We start from the raw sequence: 26,462 nt of genomic DNA, 5'->3' as shown, positions 1-26,462 counted from the left end.
CGAATGGTTCCCCATCTATAGAATAAAACTTTTATTTAATTTCCATACTCTTTAATACAAAGGTAAGTATTTACTGAGAACACATAGTGACCACAATAATTAAATAATATATCAATATACAAGAGCCGGATCTATTTGATTATCGTCTCAAGATATGAATATCCTATTCTCAAGGACACCTGAAGAGAGGACATCTATATGTCCCTATGTTTTGTAGTAGTCGTCATTGAAGTCTGTTACTGGTAGAGCGTCTTGGGAGCCGACACGGTTAGGTACAACCAACCTGCCTATTTCTGTCGTGAAGCAGTAATTAATGCGTTTCAGTTTGAAAGGCGGGGCGGCAGCCGTTGTACTATAAAAACTGAGACTAAGAACTCATGTCTCAAGCAGTTAGGGGCATTTACGTACTTTATGCCTATGGGCTCCGGTGACCACTTAACACCAGGTGGGCCGTGAACGTGTCCATCCATCGTAGCAATTATTAAAAAGCCATAAGTTATTTATCACTGTTATAATTTCAAATTAAATTAATAACGAAAAAGAGACAAACGTAAACACTTACAGGATTTAATCTGCGTAAGACGAGAGGTTTCAATTCTACCAAGTATGCTACTGCATATTTTTTCTGTCTAATTCCCTCAACTCCCCTCTAAAATTTCTATCGATTTATGCCATGAAGAAGAGCTTAACTAGCGGAATACCTGTTATTCCAATGCAACGGTGAGCACTGGAAGGTGCGTTGTGGTATCTATCGACTCCAGTAACCGTTAAACATTGCTTATAAAATACCACATTTATTTGTTAATAACTCAGTAAATCAAATGATGATATTAATTAAATAACTAATGACCATCAGAATTAAAAAAAAGGCCCTCAGGAACCCTAAATTTCAAAAGCATCCTAAATCACGTTATCTTACATGACGATGTTCTGATGGATGTCATTAAACTTTGGAATTATTTTATACGTACTTTATTAAAAAATATTATTGTTCGTCGTAAATTTTTGTGATTTATATTTAGTTTTTCGTTTTAATTCTTCTTTAAGCGTTGACACAATGAGAGCGCATTGATCGCGTGCGCGATCAAAACAAATCTCCAAACTCATCGCCTACTAGTTTTTTTTGTTTTTTTTCTTTGGTCGCGGATGCTGTTCGTTCTGCCCCATAACTTTGCGGTTTTGAACTGGTTTTAGGTATTCCTATAAACATACTCTGTGGGATCAACATTCATTCGGCTTTACGTAATACACAAACAATCCGCTCTCAGCGGAAACGTGCTGCATAGTTCGAACGGAGGGCCATGCAACCGCAGTCTCTTGAGCAATGTCGTGCAAGGAATCTCACGAGAGCCTTGAAGTTCTTTGTTTCAACGCCGAGTAAAAGGGTTCTAAACAAGTCGAATTCGTTGCAACTTCAATTTTAAAATTACTATTGATGACACGATTTTTATTTATTTTATTCATTATTTTTGGGATTGCACTTACGATTTTGGATTTGGATTTAATTAATTTTTCAGAAATTGAAATAGTAGAAGTTCGTCGAAGCGGTCCTTTCGAGGACACATATTTAGATATTTTAACTTGGATTTCGATAGACGGGTTCAGTCAATCTGGCGTTAGGCGATACCGTATACCCATGGGGACACAACGTGAATAACACACCTTGATAAATGAGACTGGTGTTTTTGTATAATATTATATTGTGTCTTTTTTATCCTTCATATCGGAGTGCAACTGCTTCGTTGCAGAAATGCACAGGGCGATTGGGGCTCAAAATATGCCATCTCACCAGTATTATAATGTATGATTATTTTATGAAAAAAAATATGCAAAAACTCACCGTATTCAGGTAACACAGTGCACATGTGTGCATGTTGTGGATGTTGCTGTGGATGAGGACACATGTCCGGGGGTACGAAGTATTGCTCCGGAGGGTAGTACTCCCCATAGTAGCCATCGCCGGGGACGCCGCCTCCCCCACCCCCTGCCTCCGCGACGCCCACGCCAACCATGTTGGCGTCTAACAGTACATGGTATGCAAGCGCCCGCGCCGCACCCGTCGAACAAACCCACCCACCACGCACGACTTCGCCTGAAACAAAGTTAAAACACTATAAATTATCTCCAATTTATAACACGCACTCGCATATACATACGAGTATATATAATTCGGAGAAAATGAAACATGTTGCTTTTTTCCCGGTATAAAGAGTTGCTTAAGTCACTATTCATTATGGTAGATACTAAGCGTCTATGATTTTTGGAAATTTCATGGCGATTTCACGAGTCACGAGACACTTTTTGTGTGAACGATTAACAAACCATATCTGCATACAACCTTTCACATTTATTAGTACAGATTAAAAAAACAACACTACGATTTAAAAAAATGCAATATAAATTTATCAAGGCCTAATTAATTACAGATCGTCACAGAGCATTTTTTGTTCAACATTGAGAAACAAATTTTCAATTGTTTTAGGTACATATTTGAGGTAAATTTAACGGATGCAACATGAATGAAACGTTAGCTGTTAGTGATTTTCTGAAAACGATACGGTATATCAGCGTGAATGCTTCGTGACCGTATTTGCTTTTTAAATGGGGTGCTGTCACGGCGCCTCACGAGTTCTGCGTGGATGAGCCCGCAATCTATGTCAGTGATTGTTACTCACACCGGAGTGGAATTCCTTGAGAGTCTGTATCGACGGTTCGGGTTTAAATTGCGAAAGCATCTACGTGCTTATTTTTATGCAATATTAAAAGCCGCGGATAAACGATACTTTAGAACAAGGTTAGACAATACAGTCTACAAAGAATGATGCAATCCGAAGTTCTGCGTTGGTCTATACGATTCATCTAAAATTATTATCATCCGCTGAATTTGTCTTGACAAAGTTACCTTTACTTTTACTCAAAGACATCATACCTGTCGGCGCAGCACTTGTATTTACTTAAGTAAGATTAGTTAAAGGTTAATGTTATAAATCCACGCTTGTAAGCAATTGTTTAAGACGGTATTCAGATTATTTTTTTAACAAACTACCCCCCGTTGAGCACAGTAGTAACTATAAACTAGTTGCTATTCTCTACAACACATTCCAATTCTTGTACTAGACGCCTTCAGCTCTAACGCAAGCAGTCAACGTCCCCCAAAACACGTCATTTCGGATCCTCCCGATCCACTAACGGTGCTTTTAGGAACCTCGAGCACCGGTCGTCGTGCTGATCGTCGTTCGAAGGGCTCGACAAGTAAATTAACCCACAGACACAGCCCACTGAGTTTCTCGCCGGATCTTCTCAGTGGGTCGCGTTTCCGATCCGGTGGTAGATTCTGTGAAGTACGGCTCTTGCTAAGGTTCGTGTTAGCGACATCGTCAGGTTTGAGCCCCGTGAACTCACCTACAAGCTAGGCGAATCTAGAATAACCCCTCGAGGTTACTAGAGTAGGTAGGAAAAAAGGGACCCTTTGACCCTACTCGTCGAACTCGGCAAAGAGTTCGACGTGCAACCTAAACTTAACCCATGAATCAGTCCGCTGAGTTTCTCGTTGGATCTTCTCAGCGGGTCGCGATTCCGATCCGGTAGTATTATCATTCGCGAAGCAGCTGCTCTTGAGTTATTAGGCTTCTCTTAGAGGCGCTCGGGCAGCTGTTAGCAAATCCCATCCCTCCTGTCTGAGAGTCTGAGCCTTTACTCGCCCAACTGTCCTGGTGAAACTGGAAAAGCCTCCAGGCCACCAGTAATCCCTGATCCATAATAAAAAATACAACACGTTCCGACTTGAGCAGTCGAACGAAGCGGACCTCTCTGATTGTGCCAGCCTCTTCGTCATACCTAATATAATTAAAATATAAAGTCGCATGCGGTTATTCATAATTACACTAGTAATAACAATTATAACCGCATATTTATAATAACCGCAACAATTAGTCAATGTTATAGATACGGAGTGAATAATCACTTTAACCGTATTATTAGTATATTATTTATTATATTCGATAACGTTTTCAGCTTTGGTCAAACTAATAATGAACATTAAAAATCTATTATATGTTTTATAACAATTGTACTAGATGCATTCGATGTGTTTGACAAATCGACAGCTGCTTATTATTCTTTAGTTTTAACTAAAAATACACAAGCTCTTTCGCACAAAATGAACTGTAATTTTGGCTAAAATATCGGGGCTATACACGAGCTAGGCCGCACAACTAATCTAAGCTGTAGGTACTGTGAGGAGGAAGAAACCTCTTGGCTTACTCAGCAAAGGAACGGACAGAGAGCCCAGATATTCTCTGCCCAAAAAAGGTCAAAAAATAAATAAATGAGAAGGTCAAGAAAGGCAAATTCATAAATTTACAAGTTTTATTTTTATTATACAATGTTATCGTGTAGTCTTCGTGACCACATATTGGGTGTAATTTATATTGAATTTTAGCATCGCCACAGGATTTAAACGGGCATTATGTGTCATTACTGACACTGGATCTACCCTCGATTTATATAATTTACAGCCTTTAATTATATTACGTCTCAATATGGCCAATACCAAATTGACCTAATAAAGAAATTTATTTGTTCGTAATATTTTTGTAGCAAGTCAGACGATAGTGTCACAATAGTGTCCTATGAACGAAGGTTGATTCATCAATCAATGAACAATGTATGTATGTCCTCATGAGTCATTGCAACCAGACAAATATATACAATATATGCGTGATTAAATAGTGGTTATTAACGCGTATTGCTATTTATAGATACTTTTTTTTCGTCGTGTACACTGTACACTATTAAATGTTATTTTGCTGACAAATTCACTTGAAATTATCTTGGGTTTCCCCGTTTGAATAAAATAACAATGGTATTGCAACTATCAACCGGAAAGTGGTTTATTTTTCAAAGAATAAGACCTTCGTTATTGGTTAGTTTCATTCATATCTACGAAATACGAGTTAGTTATACGTTTTTTTTTTCTATCATGATATAAACCAAAAGACATCAAATATATATTTTGCGCATTGTGTGCGCAAATACTAAAATCGATTACTGTTTAAGAAGAATACTAGATTAAAAGTTGATTATGAGAAGAATTTAAGACCTCACAAATTTTTAAATCATCTATATTTTTCTCTTCTCTTTCTCTTTTGAAATTGGTTAAAAAGCGTGATTTTGGTACCTTATATAGCTCGTTAACATTCTATTATTCACAAAATTTTCACTTTCTACGTAAATGAAGTGGTGGGTAAAATTTAAGGTTATGCCAAAGTAACTATTCCACGCGGACCAAGTAACGGGCAAAAGCTAGTATAATATAATTATAAGACCTGGTCATAAAAACAACACGTGGTCAAATGTCAAGAGCGCTTCTAAGAAATTCAACAACCGAAAATTGTTTGATACGATTCAATATTAGATGTAAATATGTACTAAATTCGAATGAATATTAAAATTAAATATTTGGAAGAGCGCCTTAATTTCAAAAGGAATCGACCTTGAATTGCGGTCTCGAATTAATTAATTAATTGTATGCAGTGTTAATTTTGATATCATTACAATACAATTTTAATTTTATAAATTCGATAACCTTGCGTACGTTTCTATTTATGCCAAAGGTATTCTTGGAATCACTTGACTTCCTCTCGCTGCCTCAATGTTACCAGATCACTCTTACCGCGTTTTACCGCGGCCGTTATATCTCGTCATCTTACATAAAAACATGATAACGCAACATTCTGGTGTTTTTGAGAACTAAGCTGCATTATACAAATCTTGACATTTATCATATTATCATCACATGTATGCGTGTATCGTATACAAATCATATCATAAGAACATATATATTATATATACATACGAATATATCAATGATTGAAAACAGGCACGAATTTATTGTTTTGTAGTTCTATCTGGGATTTCTTCGAAATATGATCATGGTATTTTAGACATTATTAGACGTGAATTTTTGACTTTCAGTGTTGCGTGACCGCGAAACACTTGTTATAAAATCATTGAATTAAATTTATGTTAAGCCGTCAGTTTTTGATTGACATGATTACTTTCGTTAAAAAATATATTTACGTCGTGGATATGAAGCGTCCGTGGCCTGATACGAAGACACATGATATAAAATGTATCATACGATTATGACTTGGTTCGGTCCTGGTGTAGTTCTTATCAATTTTTACTACGGACCTCGATAAACACTAAGCATCAGCTGGACGGTAAACCTGTTTGCACATCGACGACATTCAAAATTATTATTCAAAAATTACTGCTGATGGTACATAGGGAAATTGAATTACGAAATCAATACACGATTACGTAATCAAGTGATACACTAAACTGCTACAATACATTTTACCGCGGAGAATGCAAATTGCCCCGTGGCTATTGTCCATAACTCTAGTTCATGTTCAATTGAATAATACGTATCAGAGGTGATGGCGCATCATTCACTATTAGCCGGTTCCTACGTGTTGTTATAGAATCAGGCAATACTGAACTTCGGGCGCGATCGTCGAGTATGCGAGGCACCGTCGGGTCACGGACAACCGTACGTGCGATCTTACACCTCAGCACAACATCATAGGTTCCTAATTAACTTGTCAATAGGTGCATTAGGTTACGTCGGTAATTGACCTTTATTCAGGTCACGATCTGTTGCACACTATATATTATAATATCTAGAAATGTATGCTAAATATTGAAATCAGTTAGCCATAGTAGATGTGACTGGGTCAACGTGACGCGACGGCGGTCACTGTGTGACTACTTTTTTTTTTTTATTTCAATCCACGATGCATTAAGCCGGAAGTATCGATTAATGCCAAGGGGCTGCTTGTTATTTATAATCTATGCTAATTCTAGTCTACCATCTATGTATCACCAAAATGCATGATGAAATTGCTACAAACATGGCCTTGTATATGATTATTGATTTCGCGTAATACGATAGTCAGTAGACGAACATAACAAATTTATTTTAGCACGTTTACAATATTGTTTCCTTTCGACGTGTCGGTATGGAAAATATAACGTAATCAAGCGAACCTCTGACGCACGTGCACTTGTCGAATATCGATCGATTCACTGTTTTGGTTGTCAGTGATTTCCAGGCATGAGAGATATAATGTCTGCTTTTAATTTCCGCGTATTCTGTACTAAAACAATACTTTAGTATACTTTATGATTAAATAATGTTTGCCCTTTAATAATGTTAAAACTACATAGCAGGCAGCGGCTTGGCTCTGCTCCTGGCATTGCTGAAGTCCATGGGCGACGGTAACCACTCACCATCAGGTGAGCTGTATTCTCGTCTGCCTACAAGGGCAATAAAAAATAAATAAATAAATACATTGTAATAATTTAAGGTTTTATTACCTACATTATAAGAATAATAAACGACCGCGCGGGACGTCATCTCGATTACTTGTGGCTGATCGTCGGAATTTCCAAAAGACGAATTGTACAAAAGGAAGAATCATCTGTATAACATCGCGGCGAGACGTTCTCAGAATTCATTTACATAGCAAATATGGTTCGGGGACACATATGAGAATCTGCGTTAGCAAGCGAACCTTTTCAGATTACACTGGCCTTCCTGCTTGTTGTAAACTGAACAATTTTCGGTCGCGGCTCTCACCGTTTCTATTAATTTTGTTTCATGATTTTGTGCGGTAATCCTATGAACAATATAACCTACCTATAGTACATAATACATTTATACGGTCATATACGGATACGGAGTCATATACGGTATTATAGATGCATATTTATGATAACACGTACATATTTGGATTTGATTAAGTTATTTATCTATTCTTAGGCGTCGGTGTCTTGTTTCCAAGTGACATCCGAAACGTGTCAGTCTAGTGATGTCATTTTATTATTTTTATTAACAAGATAGATACGATATACATTTAGAAACTGTTTTGAAAACGTGTTACACATTAAACTGCCGTGACTTTATCGATATTATTTAGCCTAAATAACAACAATTTGGTGTTTTCCAGTTGTTGAGAAACTGAACAAGCTAGGGATTCAATAAGTTATTTTTAATTCTGAACGTGTCGCATCCATAGGAGTATGGCATCGATATATATAATCCTTTTAATACATCAACGGAGTAGGGTATAATTTTTGGTCGCAGAGATCGCAGCTGACACCCGCGATGCTTTGTCCAACCTGTTATCTGTACGTCGCGTCGGCGGTAGGACGCCATGTTGCAAACCCAAATAAAAATGACTCATAATTGTGTTCTAAAGTGGAAATTTATGTTCGCTGGGTAATTAAGGATGTGAACAAATTACCGTGATTAAATTATTCTATAAAAAACTTAACGAATAGTGAACATAGGTAGTAAATATTCTAGCGTCGAAGTACTTAAAGACAAAACATCTAGTAGAATATAATATTCCTTGAAGACAGAATATTGAATAGTTCCTTTGAAAACATTATAATAATTGGTTTTCTCGTGGCACTCTGCGATTACTGAGAATTCTTATTTGCTTTGAGGCGCATGAAGATGGCGGATGCACGTAGACTGATAACAGTACATGTACCTACATTGTTGCGAGTTTTATCACAACTAAACTCTATTTTATGTCGGTGACCTGAGTGTGCCATTACAAAATTTACAACCTTTGCAATTATTTAAAAAGATTTCAATGAATATATTTTTGATATGTTTATATAGTTCTATTTGCTTTTTTACAACGGTAGATTTGATTGTGTTTTAATGAAGTTTCTTTTAATCTTCATCCATTGAAATCATCGACGCTTATAACTACAGTATTACTGACGAACAACGCATAGCACTAATCGGTAAATTAACTATTTGAATTGAGCAGATTTTTCCGGATTTTGGCATTGCATAACTGGTCCTTGTAGCGGACATAAGATGACTTACGTCTAACATTATGCGTCCTTCAATTGATTATAATACCTCGAGTAAAAAACTAGTTTTTGCTAGAAGATTATGCATTCACTTTTCGCGTTATATATAACGTGTTACAAAATACCCCGTAAAAAATATAATTAATTATCAAAGTCAATAATTTGGCAACCCTAGTAAGCTGTCATGTCAGTACTCAATACAAGGATTGAGTAATGGCTTCAAGAATTGTCAAGTTGAAAAAAAAAAGTTATCAATTTCAAATCTTTTAATATTTTTATCTTTCCGCGAATTAGGCAAAAATGTAGGTACATTCTGCGTAGTTTACTCTTTAATTTTACTGAAGTAGGGATTGCACATCAGTAAAAAAAATTTTTTTTTTTTGGGGTATTTTATACAGCGTTACTACGGTTCTTAAATATTGTGAATGGACTCGTTATAAGGCTTCATTTAACCTCCTTTAAGCTTTACCGGTAGTTTTGTAACACCCTGTATAATTAATAGTTTATAGTAGAGGGGATTCGCTGGATTCAGGCAGCGCAGGACTGATCTCTGTGCCGAGGGTTGGAGGAGGCCTATGTCCAACAGTGGACGTCTGTGGCCTGATAGAATAGAATAGTAATTACTTATTAGTAAAGTAAAATAGGAATTATTTTATAAACATATTCTCTAAGTCAAGAGGAATGTGACACATGTTCCATGTTAATAATACCACATCTGACATGAGACATGAAGCAGACTCGGCGGGCGCGTACACCCGCCCACAGCCACCAAGCAGGGCGGCCGCAAAAATCGCCCACATCTGACACCTTCAACCTTATCAAGAGAGATTTAATCCTCTTAATACCACACGAACACCCACGGTTGTTTTTCGTGTAACATTACCATATTTTTTCCCTTACCGAAAAACGATTTTTCTTTTATAGTAAGTACATGTCTTCGAGGAGCATGTTTCAGAGAAAGCAAATGACCTTTAACCTTTACACCAACGAGAATATCTCTGTTATATTAAAATCCATCGGCCTCACGAGCTCACAGCCCACCTGGTGTTAAGTGGTTACTGGAGCCCATAGACATTTACAACGCAAATGCGTCATGCACCTTGAGATATAAGTTCTAAGATCTCAGTATAGTTATAACGGCTGCTCCGCTCTTCAAGCCGAAACGCATTATTGCTTCACGGCAGAAATAGACGGGGTAGTGGTACCTACCCGTGCGGACTCACAAGAGGTCCTACCACCAGTAATTACGCAGATTATAATTTTGCGTGTCTGATTTTTATTACACTATGTTATTCCTTCACCGTGGAAGCCGATCGTGAACATTAGTTAAGTACATATTTCATTAGAAAAATTGGTACCCGCCTGTGGGTTTCGAACACCGGTGCAATGCTATATACGAATGCACCGGACGTCTTATCCTTTAGGCCACGACTTCAATTAATTTAACTGAAAAGTAATTTGATAAAGAGCATAGTAGATAATATAGTATAGTAATATTATGTATACGTAGCGAGCGTGCATAAGTGTATTTTATTGCACGGTAAAACATAAATATAGGATATATACAATGGACGGTCTTATCGCTAAATGTGATCTCTCCGATGCAACAATTGAGCGCATGAAAGAATTATGAAATGATGCAGCCGGTATTCAGTGGACTAACAGTTGTGATGTTTACAATACATTGATAAGAATAGAGCAATTATTTAAAACAATGATATTCTACTAATAAATGACGTTAAAACAAGTAAGAAGCTTTGACAATCTGATATTGCAAAAAATCTCCTGACTTAAAATGCTTTGCTTATTTCCGAAAATAAAGATTTAACGAAACACTGTCTTGCTAGGGCACATGTTAGGGATCCAGGCCCAAAATCCAGTTAGGATGAAGCCGGAATGGCCTCTAGAGGCCATTCCGGCGATTCATTCGGTAGGGAAAAAATCGGATTAAATCGGAATAAATTCAATCCTTTTATTTTGTTATATATTTTTATTTAAGCCCAACTGCGATTGGGAAGCCATCAACATAACACATCCATATGCTATATTAAAGATAGATAAACCAAAATCAAACAAGTTTCCACCGCTAACACAACACACGAGTGAAAACACACGTAGTGAACAAAAATAACTGCAATTATTGATTTAAAAATTACATAAAGGTAATAAAATAAAATAGTGCTACAAATCGATTAATTAATAATATGGCGCCGATGCTAGTTGAACAGTCAGACGAAAATCATGAAACGGAAACGCTGTGCACTTGAACGTGGACGCTATTCCTGGATTACGGCCAACGAGCCCCTGGGGATCTATCCATTACAACACCGATAACCGCTATATTATGTTCATGATAAAAATTAAAAACAACAACATAACACAGCCCGTGTCAACATAATATAAAAACGCTGTTTTCATCGCATTAAGCAGAATTGTTTCTTCTGCTGTTTAAAATGAAACTGTCTTATGAAGATTATTATTATTTTTAGCAGATAACGTCAAAATGATTAATGAAAAATCACTAGACTCGAATTAAACCCGTCTAGGACCAAATCACGTAGGTACATTAATTAAACCAATGACGTAAAACTAAGAATAAAACGTTTAATCTGCGCATATAGATAGCATTATGTATTATTATCGTATTCACACGGACGAACGATTACGGGTGTAGTGGGTGGAATGAATGAACACAACGGTTTTTATTACTGTAACATTTCTGTATTAGTCGCCTTGTGTACTGTCAACGCAGTTTGAATAATATGACAAACGGCTTCTTTCCTCGTCATTCGCATAATTTTCATTATTCCAGAAAAATGACTAAATAAACATCTAAATAAAGAATAATTCTTTAAACACGTAGCGTTACTCAGCTACGAGCCGGCGATAATATCGTATGAGGTATTAAAAATTGCATCATCGGATAATCATAGAGCATAATAATTACATTTTGATTTTAAAGTCGCAAAAAGCAGATAGATGTAAATAGCAAAGCAATATTGTATCTTTATAATTGATCAGAAATCATTTTTAATTGATATCTTCGCGTTTCATCAAGAAATTCTTTTCGTATAAATCAATGCTGATACCAATTTGAGAACCCAAATTCATCAGATGACGAACGGGATCAACGACCGTGCGCAACACGGAGGGTGCGGGTATTCGCCAGCTACCTTCACTGTACTGTGGCCACACGTAATATGAAATTGAACTAATACGACAAGTGTATTTATTCGTAACTTAATTCTAGTATTGGATCTAAGCTTAAGTATTGTTACCCTGAACGAATACTGACCATAATTCTGCCTATATTTGAGGTGATGTAAATAATTATGCGTTCCGATTTAAAATATAAAATAGCCATTTTTATAGAATAACTGAGACTTCGACCTCATGTCTCAACGACGTGTTAGCATTTATGTCGCGTTTTTTTTTGTCTCCAGTAACCACACACCAAGAGGTCAGTGAGCTCGATTGCTCATATGCAAAAAATATTTTTTCTGTTTATACGAAACAGTAAACAAATCAGTACGCATGTATTAATTTGCACAGAGCATTTTGATGTCATAATATTGATTATTTGTTCAATGAGCGTTCAACGGAAAGAGGATTGATATTTGTGGTGAATATTAAATACGGTCATGTTTTCTTGAAAATATGTACTTTATTCGTTTTCAAGTCAGTTCAAAATAATTTGTTACGGAGTGTAATTCGTAAACAGATTTTTGCTTTTATTGTATTCAGCGAAAAACGTTTTCTGAGGGATTCTGATAAAGAAATATTGTCTCTAGTATTTCTTGTCAAAATTACATTTCGAAACTTTTGTCGAAACGAAAACGTTCTGAATGTGTTTTATTGTTATACTAGCTGTGCCCGCCACTTCACTCGCGTGGGATTTAACAAAACATTATTTTATTTGAAAATAATTTCAGATTTTTTTCTAAGATATAAGTAGCTTAAATTACTCCTTATTACATAAGCTATCTGCCAGTGAAAGTCCCGTCAAAATCGCTCCAGTCATTCCAGAGATTAGCCGGAACAAACAGACAGACAGACAGGAAAAATTATAAAAAATGTTATTTTGGTATATGTGACGTATATAAATTCATATGCATGTAGTAAAAAGCGGTTATTTTAATATTACTAACAGACACTTTACTTTTACTGGTGGCAGGACCTCTTGTGAGTTCGCACGGGTAGGTACCACCGCCCCGCCTATTTCTGCCGTGAAGCAGTAATGCGTTTCGGTTTGAAGGGCGGGATAGTCTTTGTAACTATACTGAGACCTTAGTACTTATATCTCAAGGTGGTTGGCGCATTTACGTCGTAGATGTCTATGGGCTCCAGTAACCACTTAACACCAGGTGGGCTGTGAGCTCGTCCACCCATCTAAGTAATAAAAATTTAAAAAAAAGCGGTTATTTTAATATTACTAACAGACACTTCAATTTTATTTATTTGTATAGATTCGTTGGATGGATATGGATAATCGAAGAGCCTCGTCTGGCGAGGAGTGTCGTGCATCGACCTCCAAATGAGTCGCGGAGCACAAGGCACGATTGGATCGGTCGCCCGGTATCATGTCTCGCTCGGTAGTTGAACTGAATAACAATCAAGCGAATACTGTTCACACTAACATTATCAACGCCTACAAATGCACTTATGTCTATATATGTATACGTAACGGTCGCTTCGTTTACACAGAATTATTCTGCGTCAATGTTTGTACAAATTGCTACTAACGCTCTCCCCTCTTGCCACGTAATTTATAACAAATTTAATCGTATTAACTTTACGGATATAAGAAGTTCTATTAAGCATTAATTCGACGTTAGATTGATAAGTTAATTTTTTTGAATAAATTGTAATTTATTTTTATTAGTACACAATATTGTCTTCACTGCAAAGCATCTTTGATGTGCCCGTCGAATTGCTGAAGTTCGGGTTCTACTGTAACCCGTTACGATTAGGTGAATCGTAGGATCTAGGTGGATCTTCGATGGCAAAATACAAATATATAATCCTATATATAAAAAAAAATGTTTAGTGTCTAAAATATTTTGACAGTTTAAACGTTATAAAAAAATATGTATCCTCCTTTTTATTACCTATGTCAATAAACCACAGTGATCAATCAAGAAAAAAGTACCTTTTTGTTAATTGATCGTCATTGTTTTCATGACGCATTGTTTTTACATTTTACGATAACCATTTTTTTTATTACATCTTCGGATGTTTTAAATAAGGTTGTCGATATCAAATGGCAATCTCCGAAATGTTGTAAATAGCAACTATAATTTTACAGTCGTGATAACGTAAATAGAGCACGAAGTATGCCGCATGCATTATTTACAACGCGGGTCGGTATGCGCACACGCAATCATACAGTCATATGTACAGCTAATGTGGAAAATGTCATTTACATCGAACATAAAATTAAAGCTGGTTATTCTTGTGAAGTTGTTTCACAAATCATAAGGTAGGTATTACAGTAAGTAGTGAAGCATCAGATACTGGTATGGTTTCGTACTTAATTTTACCTGTACATGGTATCTTTTGCGTTTTTGAATATTAGCGCGCATTACAATTACATTCCATTTTTACAATTAAATATGCAATTTCGAAAAGGACAAATCTCTGAAAATGTAAAATGTTCAGGAAATAAAAAATAAACTGATTATTTTCTAAAGCATTGTAAAATTTTAAATATTAACTTTTGAGATATATTTTAGTGTTAATTAGCAATTGAAAATTACTGGAATTATTATAAAATGGGTGTAGGTAAGCCTCAAAACTACACGTATATGAAAAAACGTAATTGACAAAATATGCGACATGTGCCCTTTTCGAAATTGCATATTTAATAACACTCTTAGGTGAATTGAAGTGAGTCGCCATGTTCAATACAGATTCATTTCGGTTGCTCGTCAAATAGAGCAATCGATTAACAGATATAAAATTATCGACAAGCAATACTAAGGTTCTAGAAGTTTCATGAATGTCGTATTTTAAATAGATAACTTTTAGTCGTGACGTAGTTACGATATAGGTAGTTTGTTACAATTTCGCAACTTTACGACCGAAACAGATTTAATACAAAGCGAGTGGGCGTTACAAATCACGTTGTTATAAATTTTGCGTTTGATTCTCAGTAATAAGTACTTCGCATGTCCACCACAATGCGCACTGGTGCCTTTTAATTAACTTAGCAACCCTTAATGGACTTCATTCATGCGACTCGAGTGAATGAAACCTACATTACTTAAATATGAACACAGAGTAAAAGGAAATGAAAGTTTTTTGACATAACATTTTTTTTTCTTTTTCAAAAATTAGTTTTGGATAACTTCAAAAATCCCACCGAATATTTAATAAAACATGTATTTTTTGTCTGCTCGCTCACTTAAACAATAATAAAAACACAGAATATTTTAGAAATTCACAGATTATCAGATATTAGATTCTATAAAAAGGGTGTGGAGTGGAAAATTTCTAAATTAGCTAGATTGTCAAAATAACGACATAATTATATTCATAAAGCATAGTAATAGCAATTGTGGTAAAGTTTGACTTTGTCTCAAGTAGGTACACATTATTCTGCGAGCGATTCGCTCGATATGCAGTTTAATTTGATTCTATTTCCGGGCGGGTGCAAAAGCTCACAGCAGAGCGCACGCGTTGCGGTTACTCCCCGAGAGTGGAGCCCAGACCGCAGAGATAAAGTGCGGTCAGGGATACGTACAACCTTATTTTCAATGAAATTCTATCCTAAACTGTGAAACCCGGTCACGGCTATCGCTAATCCAATGACAAACCTCGATTCTTTCCGAAAACGCTCGCCTGCGACTATCACTATACGTTGATGGCACTATTAAAGAAACTTTCACTGGAGCCAACAACAACTATATTAATTTTATTTTTTATTTTTATAGCTTAGATGGGTGGACAAGCTCACAGCGAGCGACCACCTGGTGTTAAGTGTCTACTGGAGCCCATAGACATCTACAACGTAAATGCGCCACCCACCTTGAGATATAAGTTCTAAGGTCTCAAGTATAGTTACAACGGCTGCCATACCCTTCAAACCGAAACGCATTACTGCTTCACGGCAGAAATAGGCAAGGTGGTGGTACCTACCCGCGCGGACTCATAAAAGGTCCTACCACCAGTAAAAAATAACAAACTTTTAAACTAAATTTCATAACAATCGGATTAATAGTTTAGCAACGCATAAAAAACAAACATACATTTTTATTTGTATAGATAAATTTATGATGCCATTATGTACACAATATTAATTAAGAAATCCCTAACTTTTATTCAGAGTGTGACATGTTAAAAAAAAACATTTTCCTCATTGTTCATAATGTTTACGAGTTTAGGTCGTAAAATGGTGAGAAAATGCGATGAATACGTGGATATGTTCATTTAAACGTAATTGCGGGTATCTTGATTAAACAGAGCACGGGTGCGGCTCCCACGCGAAATCTATTGTGGACCAATCACGTCCCTGTCTCGACAGTGTGCCAGCTTATAATTCAATAAAATAATCTCTATTATATACTTCTGGTCTAATAATAGTTTGAAATCTTTTAAATTTTCTGAAAGTAGCCTGTATACGCAAGCATAAGTTTTCTGTAATTTTCAATTGGTTTAATTTTCTTATTGCCTTTTAAGGCGGACTAGTTTTCGTTTTCGGGAATGATTTATACACGTTATTTATCGTACCGTTGAAATAAGATTGCCTTGTTAATTAAAAATTTTGGTTTACAAACAATGAAAAACACAATCCAGCCGCCGCGAGCCGCATTAAAACCATAAAACAAACTTTATTGCTTCTTAGTGATGCCGGGCATGATATTATTCCAAAAAGAAAACTATTGTATTCTCATCGGTGCATATATGTATATGCTAATTTGCAAATTAACTTTTGAGTTTATTTATTTATTTAGTTGCATCAACAAAGTGATCATCAATACAAAACATTGACAAATTGACAGTAGGTACATGGCAGATGTCACCTTAATTATACATAGGTGCAATCGACAGTCCATCGACAACGTCTTAAAATTAGAAAAGTAACAATACACTGAGTAATTTTATGAAATATGAAATCCAGAATAATACTTTGTCACTAAGTAACAAAATATTTAATATCAATATATATATATATATATATATATATATATATATATATAAATCCCGTAACTCTTTTGGCAACCTTTCATTTTCCAACCTTCTGACAACCACCACTTCTAATAGACTTAGAGCAAAATGAATCATGTATATTAACGTATTAACGAATATGAAACTGACTGTGCAACTCGAAATTCACCTTGTTGCAATATCCTAGAAAATAGTAATATACTAATATCAATATTCTTCGCAGTACTTTTGACCACCAAACTACATTGGTGTACTTACTCCATCCGCGTATATTTAAATATATTACTAATCAATTCACTACAGATAAGTCTACCGTTTTTTTGGAAATAAATTGGAACTCTGTATATTGTTCCGTATACTTAATTCATTCCTACAAACGTCGGACTTCCTCCCATTAGCGTGTACTTCTGACATGTTCACTTACTGACAAAATATACTACCATTCACAGATCTTATAATTGTCGAAACCCATGTGCAGTCAATTATGAAAATAATATACTTAAGGCCATAATTGTTCAGTAGGAGAAACAGATAAACTACTTTGAAAAAATCTACATTAAGGTTTACCCTAAAATATTGTAAGTGGTAACTTTGCAGACATCTTAAATTTGTTCTATTAAGTTCCTTTTTTTTTATTGCCTTTGTAGGCAGACGAGCATACGTCCCATCTGATGGTGAGTGGTTACCGTCGCCCATGGACTTCAGCAATGCCAGGGGCAGAGCCAGGCCGCTGGCTACCGTTGAGTACTCTCCACAAGCCTCGTTTGAAGAAGGACATGTCATAGCGCTCGGGAAACACCGTGAAGGGGAGCACATTCCAAAGCCGGATGGTACGTGGCAAAAAAAAGATCTCTGAAAACGCACTGTGGATAAACGCAGTGGCTCCAAGTAGTTATGGATGTACTCTACTCCGGTGGCAGGCGGTGCGATAGTAAAAACGAGATGACGGAATCATCTCAAAAAATTCCTCAGAGCACTCCCCATGGAACATACGGTACAAAATTTTGAGAGAAGCGAAGCCCCTCCGCAGATCCGGAGGTTCCAAACGATCCGTGAGAACGGGATTATCGACAATCCGAACGGCCCTCTTCTGTATGGAGTCAATTGGAAGAAGCTGGTATTTGGGAGCCCCAGCCCAGAGGTGGGAACAGTACTCCACGCGAGGCCGGACTTGTGCTTTATAAAGCAAAAGTATTTGTCCAGGCGTGAAGTATCGCTTCGCTCTGTTGAGGACTCCCAGCATTTTGGACGCCATCTTGGCTTTGCCCTCCAAATGACTCCGAAGCTGGACATCGCACGAAATGTCGACTCCAAGTATTCCGATACTCGTGAAAGGTTTCAGGGATACTTCTTGGAATTGTGACACCACGACAAAGGGGTCCTTCTTCGCAGTGAACGCGCAAACTTGTCTTTAACGGGTTGAATTGAACTAAGTTCGATTCACTCCACTCGGAGATTCGCCCCGGAGAGCTCTCCACTTCAGACACAAGCTTAGATCGTCTCTCTTGCACAACGCTCTGTGAAAGACTAATGGCCGATATATCGCGCATCCCCCGTGCCGTCATCTGCATAGCAATGCATGCCATCAATAGATGTCATTGATATACAGGATGAAAAGCGTGGGGAAGGGCACCGAACCTTGTGGAACACCAGCGTTAATGGTCATGGTATCGGAGCAGCCACCGTCTAGAACGACCGTGATGCTCCGCCCATCCAAAAAGCTAGCGATCCACTTTTAGAGTCCCTTGGGGATACCGTAAGATGGTAGCTTCGACAGAAGTGCCCTATGCCAGACCCTGTCGAAGGCCTTCGTGATAAGAAGCTCACAGAAAGAGCTTCGCCCTTGCTCTCCAAGACTTTAGCCCACCTGTAAGTAAGGTATACAAGAAGGTCGCCGGCTGAGCGACCGTGACGGAAACCGTATTGTCGATGGGTCCGACTGGTCACTCTTCTTGGGGATAGGATGGACGTGGGTGGTTTTCCATGAAGACGGGACCCTGTTAGTTAGTACTATACGAGAGACGATACAAATGCGTTAGCGTAGGTGTCAACTCAGGGGCGTAGGTTTTCAAAACCATTGCAGGGATGCAATCTGGCCCTCTCGACTTATGGACGTCCAGAGCCTGCAGCTCCCGCCTGACTGCACACTGTCTAAAGCAGATCTCAGGTAGAGAGCTATCACACCAGGGGATGTTGGGTGGTGTGGCGCCCCGGTCATCCATAGTGGAGTTCGTCGTCGTCGAATGTAGTCGTCGTGGCCTAATGGATAAGACGTCTGGTGCATACGTGTTGAGGCGATGCACCGATGTTCGAATCTCAGGCGGGTACCAATTTCTCTAATGAAATACGTACTCAACAATTGTTCACGATTGACTTCCACGGTGAAGGAATAACATCGTGTAATAAAAATCAAACCCGCAAAATTATAATTTGCGTAATTACTGGTGGTAGGACCTCTCGTGAGTCCGCACGGGTAGGTACCACCACCCTGCCTATTTCTGCCGTGAAGCAGTAATGCGTTTCGGTTTGAAGGATGGGGCAGCCGTTGTAACTATACTTGAGACCTTACAACTTATATCAAGGTGGGTGGCGCATTTACGTTGTAGATGTCTATGGGCTCCAGTAACAACATCAGGTGGGCTGTGAGCTCGTCCACTCATCTAAGCAATAAATAAATAAATAAAAAAAATTCGAGGCGAAGAATTTGACCAGAACGTCAGCCTTCTCTTTTGCACTATGGGCCAGACTGTCATCGACTTTACGTAGTGGTGGGAGACAAGACCTGCAGAAGTCGCCTTCTGCAGCCTTAGCCAGCGATCAGAAAGCACGACTCCCAGAGGGATAGCCTTTCAGTCGCTTACCAATTCTGGCAACGTTCTCCGAATTCGCCTTGGCAATAGTCCTCATATAGGACCTAGAGGTGGCGTTAAATTTCCGCCTCTCCTCCGAAATGTCGGGGTCCTGGCATCTCCTAGCATCATTCCATGCCGCGTATGCGGACCGCTTGAGGTGTGCAGCATCCCTGCTAGGTTTATTTACCAGGGTTTGCTGCGACCCCCAACAGGCACCTCAGAAGAAGGAATGAATAATTCCATCCCCTGAAGCACCACGTTTTCAAGCCGGTCTGCACAGACGTCAGGATCATCGGAGGAAAAGCAGAAGCGCCCCCCTGGGTAGGATGCGTAAAATTCACGCATTCCGTCCCAATCTGCTAACCTGTACCGCCAAACTCTTCGAAACCCGGTCATCATTCGACGACTAGGGCGAGAGAGTGGTATCGCAGTACGGATATGGCAGTGATCAGACGATCCAAGTGGAGCGTCGACCACCACACTGTATCCAGCTGGGTGAGATGTCAGCAGAAGGTCCAACAAAGAAGGCTCGTGCCTCTCAACGTCTGGGACACGGGTGGGCTGTGTCACCAGCTGAGTGAGGCCGTAGAACAAAGCGAAATCGTAGGCTGCCCGACTCGGGAGGTCAGTGGTTCTGGACCCCAACCACTCTTGGTGATGAGCGTTAAAGTCACCAAGGACCACCACCTCCGCAGATGGGCACTGCTCAAGCAGCAAGACGTAACCTTTTTTTATTTTATTTTTGTGTGTTTGTGGTATTTAATACGCTTTTATTAGCTTCAGACGTATGTATGTTTGGAACGGAATCTTTGAACATGATTTTCAAAACGCCGGATTAACTCAAAATTTGGTATACTTATTAAGGACCGATGACAATTCAATATTAAAACAAAATTGAAAACATTGAAATTCAACTAAAAAATAATAGTTTAAAAAAACTAACAAAATACGCTTTTATAGAAATCCAACTAAAAAATAGAAAATAAATTTTAATAAATTTGAAAAATAGTGTAAGAAAAAATGATTTTATTGTAAAAAAAAGCGTGCAGTGTTTCATATGCGGGAGGAAATGTTCCACTTTTCTCCCTCGGTGCACAATGTACTAATTTGTGAATGTACTTGAATTAAAATTAGAATTCAATGTGAAATTCGCTCTTTTTTCAAGATTATTTTCGTCACAAATTTCTGTTGCCACCTGTACCTGCAGATTTAGTTATGTTTAAGACCTTGAGTTTAAATAATTTATTTGTTACACTGCCATATTAGAAAATCATATCCAAATACCTATTTTATTAATATTTATTATTAATATTATATTAATATATTAATTATTTATTATAATTTAGTATAATCATCAAGTCTTGGTTCAGAAGTGTTGAAAAATCTGAAATTAATGTTTCGAACATTAATGAGAAAACGAAAGAGACTTGTTATGACTATTCGATTCTTGATTTTCGCTATAGTTATTTAAATATGATTTTTGTTATCTTAAGAATCAAAATCCGAAATAAGGTGTCACCGGTGACACCTAGTAATCTGCAAAGTTTCAGTGTCACAGGAATTTGAGGGTGATTTATTTTTTCTACACAAGAAATCTTAGCGCATAAACAGCGACTAGAATATTATAATGCCGGCTGTTATAATATTATCCGTTTCTTGTTTGCTTTTTATCCATTTTGATTATAAACAAAAGAGAATTAACCACTAATCAATCTGTAGAAGTAAACCTAGATGAACCTAGCTTGATAATTACAGTCACATTCATCAGGTCTATAATGATCATATATGGTATAATTGCAAATATGACACCAAAAAATCTTTTTTAGTAAAAAAAATATCAATATCAATGTACCGACCGTAATACCGAAATAATTACTAGTACTACTATTAATAAGTGGGTTACACCCACGACACGCACGTTATAATAAGTACATAGTTTTGTATAATTTGAATCCGAAGTGAATAGTCGGCAACGTCACGTTGTTCACAAGCGAAATTTCGAGCTGGCTGGCGACGCCAAATCATCGGTATGGTAAAAGCCAATATACAGCGCTACGTATACACACCCTCTGGCGGCACCGCTCGACACTGCGATATGCTTTTCCAAACGTTTCTGAGGCAATTTGGTGACCATCTCAAAAATTGATATAGTAACCATAACTCCATCTACAGTTGATTGGTGTAAAAAATATTGAGAAACAAAGTGGCGACCGCATATTGGTCGCCAAATGTCGGTGGTCGCCATTTTAAATGTACTTTTGTGTTCATTGGATGCCAAAAGTGTTGCAGGATATATATATATATATATATATATATATATATATATATATATATATATATATATATATATATATATATATTGATTACATTTGATTACAATAGGTAGATACAGGTAACGAACGCGTGTTAAAAAAGACTAGAAATTTTATATGTAAAAAGGGGAAATAGGCTGAGCACCTGTGGTAAATAAACGAGAAGATTAAAACGTAAATAAAAGACATAAATACGGACAAATTTTATTTACGAATTTGATTTCGAAGCTTATAGCAAAATTTGAATCACCGGTGTATTCTCTACTTTATTTTGAAACTGTTTAAATCAACAGATACGTATTGAATCGTAAATGGAATATTCAAACGTCGGAATTCATCAAGAGGCGACAATGGAGAATTAAGATTCATTTCGGTCTGCGAACCGAATGTCAATAAACGAATTGTAAAAGATCGCAACGTTATTTCCATTTAAAATGACAAAGCCAATTAACTGAATCCAGCTTTATCTTGAATAGTTTTATCTATATATTAATACGTGAAGCAAAAACTTTGTATCCCTTTTTACCAAAATTGCGCGGACGGAGGAGTATGAAATTTTCCACATTCATAGAGAATATAGAGAAGAAGTGCACAATGCTAATTTTTTTTTAAATAATGCATAAAAGATGCATTAAATCAATAAAGAAAATATTACACACACTACATACCATGTATTTGACGCACACACGCTTGCATACTATTTATTGTCAAACTTTTGTTCTTGACGTCTGTTGTCAAATTTAGAATAGTTAAATATTGTTGTTGATATTTTTTATAGTGTAGTCTTGGCGAAATTTGTGATTATAGAAGTATAAAATACAATCATAATAGTGTACAAACTTACAATTCCAATTAATTATAGTCGAATTTCGACTACTGCGGGACCTCTAGTTTTATTAATATTCTCTATCTCGGAAGAATCTCTTTTGTTGTTTTAATTTTGTGTATCGTCAAAACAATATGACTCCAATTTATCTCATAAACAAATTCTGAGAAATTGAGACTTATCACATTTATCCAATGACGCAAAACGATACCGCATAACTTTTAAAATAAACACATATTATGATTGAAATTCTTTTTCTTAATTAAATTAAGATTAAAAATCTGTATATTTGTACCTGTTTATGATAATTTAAAAGTTATGTTCTTCTAGTGAAATAAATGATTCCGTGGCAGTCGGGTTGAAGAACAGAAACAAACTAAATTAGTAGTAAAATATTTTTTAACTTATTTACTAGTATTATAGAAATTTTAAAAATTTCAAAATTATGAGAACTTAAAAGTTTTGATATTACAGAATACTATTACTATTCCGCACGTCATTACGGATCCTCCCGATCCATTAACTATGCTTTTAGGCACCACAACCACCGGTCACCATCCTCGTCGAACCCGTCGCTTATGACGAAGGGCTCCACGAGCGAACTAACTCATAGACAGCCCACTGAGTTTCTCGCCGGATCTTCTCAGTGGGTCGCGTTTCCGATCCGGTGGTAGATTCTGCGAAGCACTGCTCTTGCTAGGGTCAGTGTTAGCAACACTCCTGTTTGAGCCTCGTGAGCTCACCTACACACGTTATGCTGAAGCTGAAATAGCCTCTCAAGGCTATCAGCATAGGTAGGAACAAAAAAAAAATACCGTTCCGTTATCGTGGAAGTCGTTCGTTGACTAAAAATTACAAATTGCGCGAACGATTTTAATCTTATGCATGAAATAATTCGAAAAATTTTGTATCCAACGTTTTCGATACAGACCGGGAAAGTCCTACCGTCACACAACAAAAAAACGACGCTTGAAAACGTTATGTCCTTGCAACGCCCACCCCTAGTGCCCATTATCCACACAAGAGAAACCCGACGACCGCCCGTTGCTCAATGCGTTTTTTCCACGAATTATCTCACTTACAGGTACATTTCGTGGCATACATGATAGCTTGAGTTACCTACTTATCGAAGTAATCCGATCAACAGACAACAATATTTATTGTGTAATACTCGTACTTATATTGTTTTCGAAAGTTATGGAACATAGAAGCAAAGGAATGAAATTATTAAATCACTTTTTTCTCTTATTTTCTATTTATTAAATTTTAAATTAATTACAATATATCATAGTAATATTAACTATATACCTACATATCGATTTTTAGAAGGAAATAAAATTCGAATCGAAATATCACGTTTTCGCAGCACGGGTTTTCCTGTTTCTTGTAAAAAAAAAGTACATTGCTAAGCTAAAGTCTAGCGGTTTCGCTCATTGAGAGAACTTACTTTTCACGCGTCTAGTACTTCTTTATCTGAGTTAACAGAAAAAAACCTTCTTGCTTCAGTCGGTAGGAAACTAAATTAGATGAAAACATAGATTATTCCAATTATAGCGGTGTAATAACGTTTTGATTTAGTTAAATCCGATATGCAGACTATATCACAAAGCCAAATACCAATCGCATTATCGGAACACTGTCTACGATGACGTGTCATTATTGGAATGCTGATGCAGAATTCATGCACACCACACACACATCGCTCCGCAACTGGACCGCGTTGAACGTGAAGAGAGATCGTATCCGCATTAATGAATCCCTGAATTAACGGAAAATTGTTGAATTCATTTTTAAAAACAACTCGTATCTATACTACTGATATTGTAAAGCGGAAGAGTTTGTTTGTTTAAACGCGCTAATCTCAGGAACTACTGGTACGATTTGAAAAACTATTTCAGTGTTAAATAGCCCATTTATTGAGGGAGGCTATAGGCTATATAACACTACGGTAAGACCCGTACAAGTGGAGCACCAATAAAGAATGTTTCAAAATGCGGGTTTAAATATTTTCCTTAACATTCTATAATACAATTCAAAAATATTTTCACTTTCTACGTAAATGAAGTGGGGGGTAGAATTTAGCGATATGCCAAAGTGACTATACCACGCGGACGGAGTCCAAAGCTTGTTGAAATTTAAAAAAAAAGTAAAAAAAGTAGGGAGATAGAAAGGCGTGAAGGGATTGGAGTCGGCATCACTGCTTGAGACGTAGAAAGCACTTTAGAAAGGAATCGAAGGTATGCGTGACCCGCTGCAGACAGCGAGGTGAGCGGCCTGCGGTGTTGCGGCGCGGTACGCCGAGTGCAAGTTGCGACACCACGCGGAACTGGCGGCCTTCGCTCTCAACCTTTTAATTATTGAGTTTTCCACATAAGACTCGCCTACTTTCTAACCAGTCTTGGTCTAAATATAAAATCGAATCGAATAATTCATCGAATTACAAAGAAAACCTTATTGCTAATCGTTATTTATATATTAATACTTGAAGCAAAAACTTTGTACCCCTTTTTACGAAAATTGCGAGGATGACGGAGTATGATATTTTCCACACTTATAGAGAATATAGAGAAGGAGTGCAGAGTGCTAATATTTAAAAAAAAGTAGGTATGCATTAATAATACTATAAATCAATAAAAAAAACATGACACACACTACCATGTATTTGACACACACACGCATGCATACTATTTGTTTATTGTCAAAATTTTCTTATTGCTTATACGAGTAGTCTGTGGTCAAATTGAGAATAGATTAAAATATATTGTTTATCTTTATTAAGATTTGTCTAAAGTATACGTAGTCTTAGCGGAATCGGTGATTAAAGAAGTATAATATGTAGTCATTGAAAATAGAATCATAATAATGTACAAACTTAGAATTTCACTTAATTATAGTCGAATTTCGACTACCAGGGGATCACTAGTTGAGATAAAACGTTGTAGGATTCCATTACATTATACGTCTCAAACGATCCAGAGGCGTTCTTCATTCGGTGTGGCCCCTCAATTGTCGTAAGCGCACGTCTGCTCAACGTTCCGTGGCCGGTCGCTCCAATGGACTGCTGTATAACGCATCTCGTGTACACTTTATAATTTGAACAACGCCTTGTCTAGGTCGGCTCTTACGAATAACATTCGGGATACCTCCACTGAATCTCAGCTGTTAAACTCATTAACATATAACATTCTTAGAAACCAAAACACATCATCATTCGCTGGCATTGTAATCACATTGCGTAACGTTAATATTTAAAATAACAGTATCATTAGACTGTGACGTCACTCAGTAACGGAATTATAATAATTCAAAATGAACTCACAACTATATGGTATTATTATGTTTTGATAATTCAAAATTTAAATAATTACAACGAAGTATTTATTATTCTTTCGGTCGTTGTATATCGGC

At 37.0% G+C, this 26,462-nt stretch overlaps 1 protein-coding gene across 1 annotated transcript in view; it reads right to left on the bottom strand.

The window, feature by feature from the left end:
- The window catches only part of mtgo (miles to go), a 55,363-nt gene that overhangs the window by 14,564 nt on the left and 14,337 nt on the right, over positions 1-26,462 (bottom strand). The window contains exon 2 of the mRNA XM_028178160.2: positions 1,841-2,092. Coding sequence (XP_028033961.2) covers positions 1,841-2,012 — 172 coding nt within the window. The 5' untranslated portion in view covers positions 2,013-2,092. The remainder of the gene's footprint in view (positions 1-1,840; positions 2,093-26,462) is intronic.

The sequence above is a fragment of the Bombyx mandarina genome, chromosome 04, assembly GCF_030267445.1.
Source record: "Bombyx mandarina strain Sakado chromosome 04, ASM3026744v2".
NCBI classification, from domain to species: Eukaryota; Metazoa; Arthropoda; class Insecta; order Lepidoptera; family Bombycidae; genus Bombyx; species Bombyx mandarina.
Note: the sequence above shows the minus strand (reverse complement) of the source record. Positions and strands in the feature narration are given on the sequence as shown.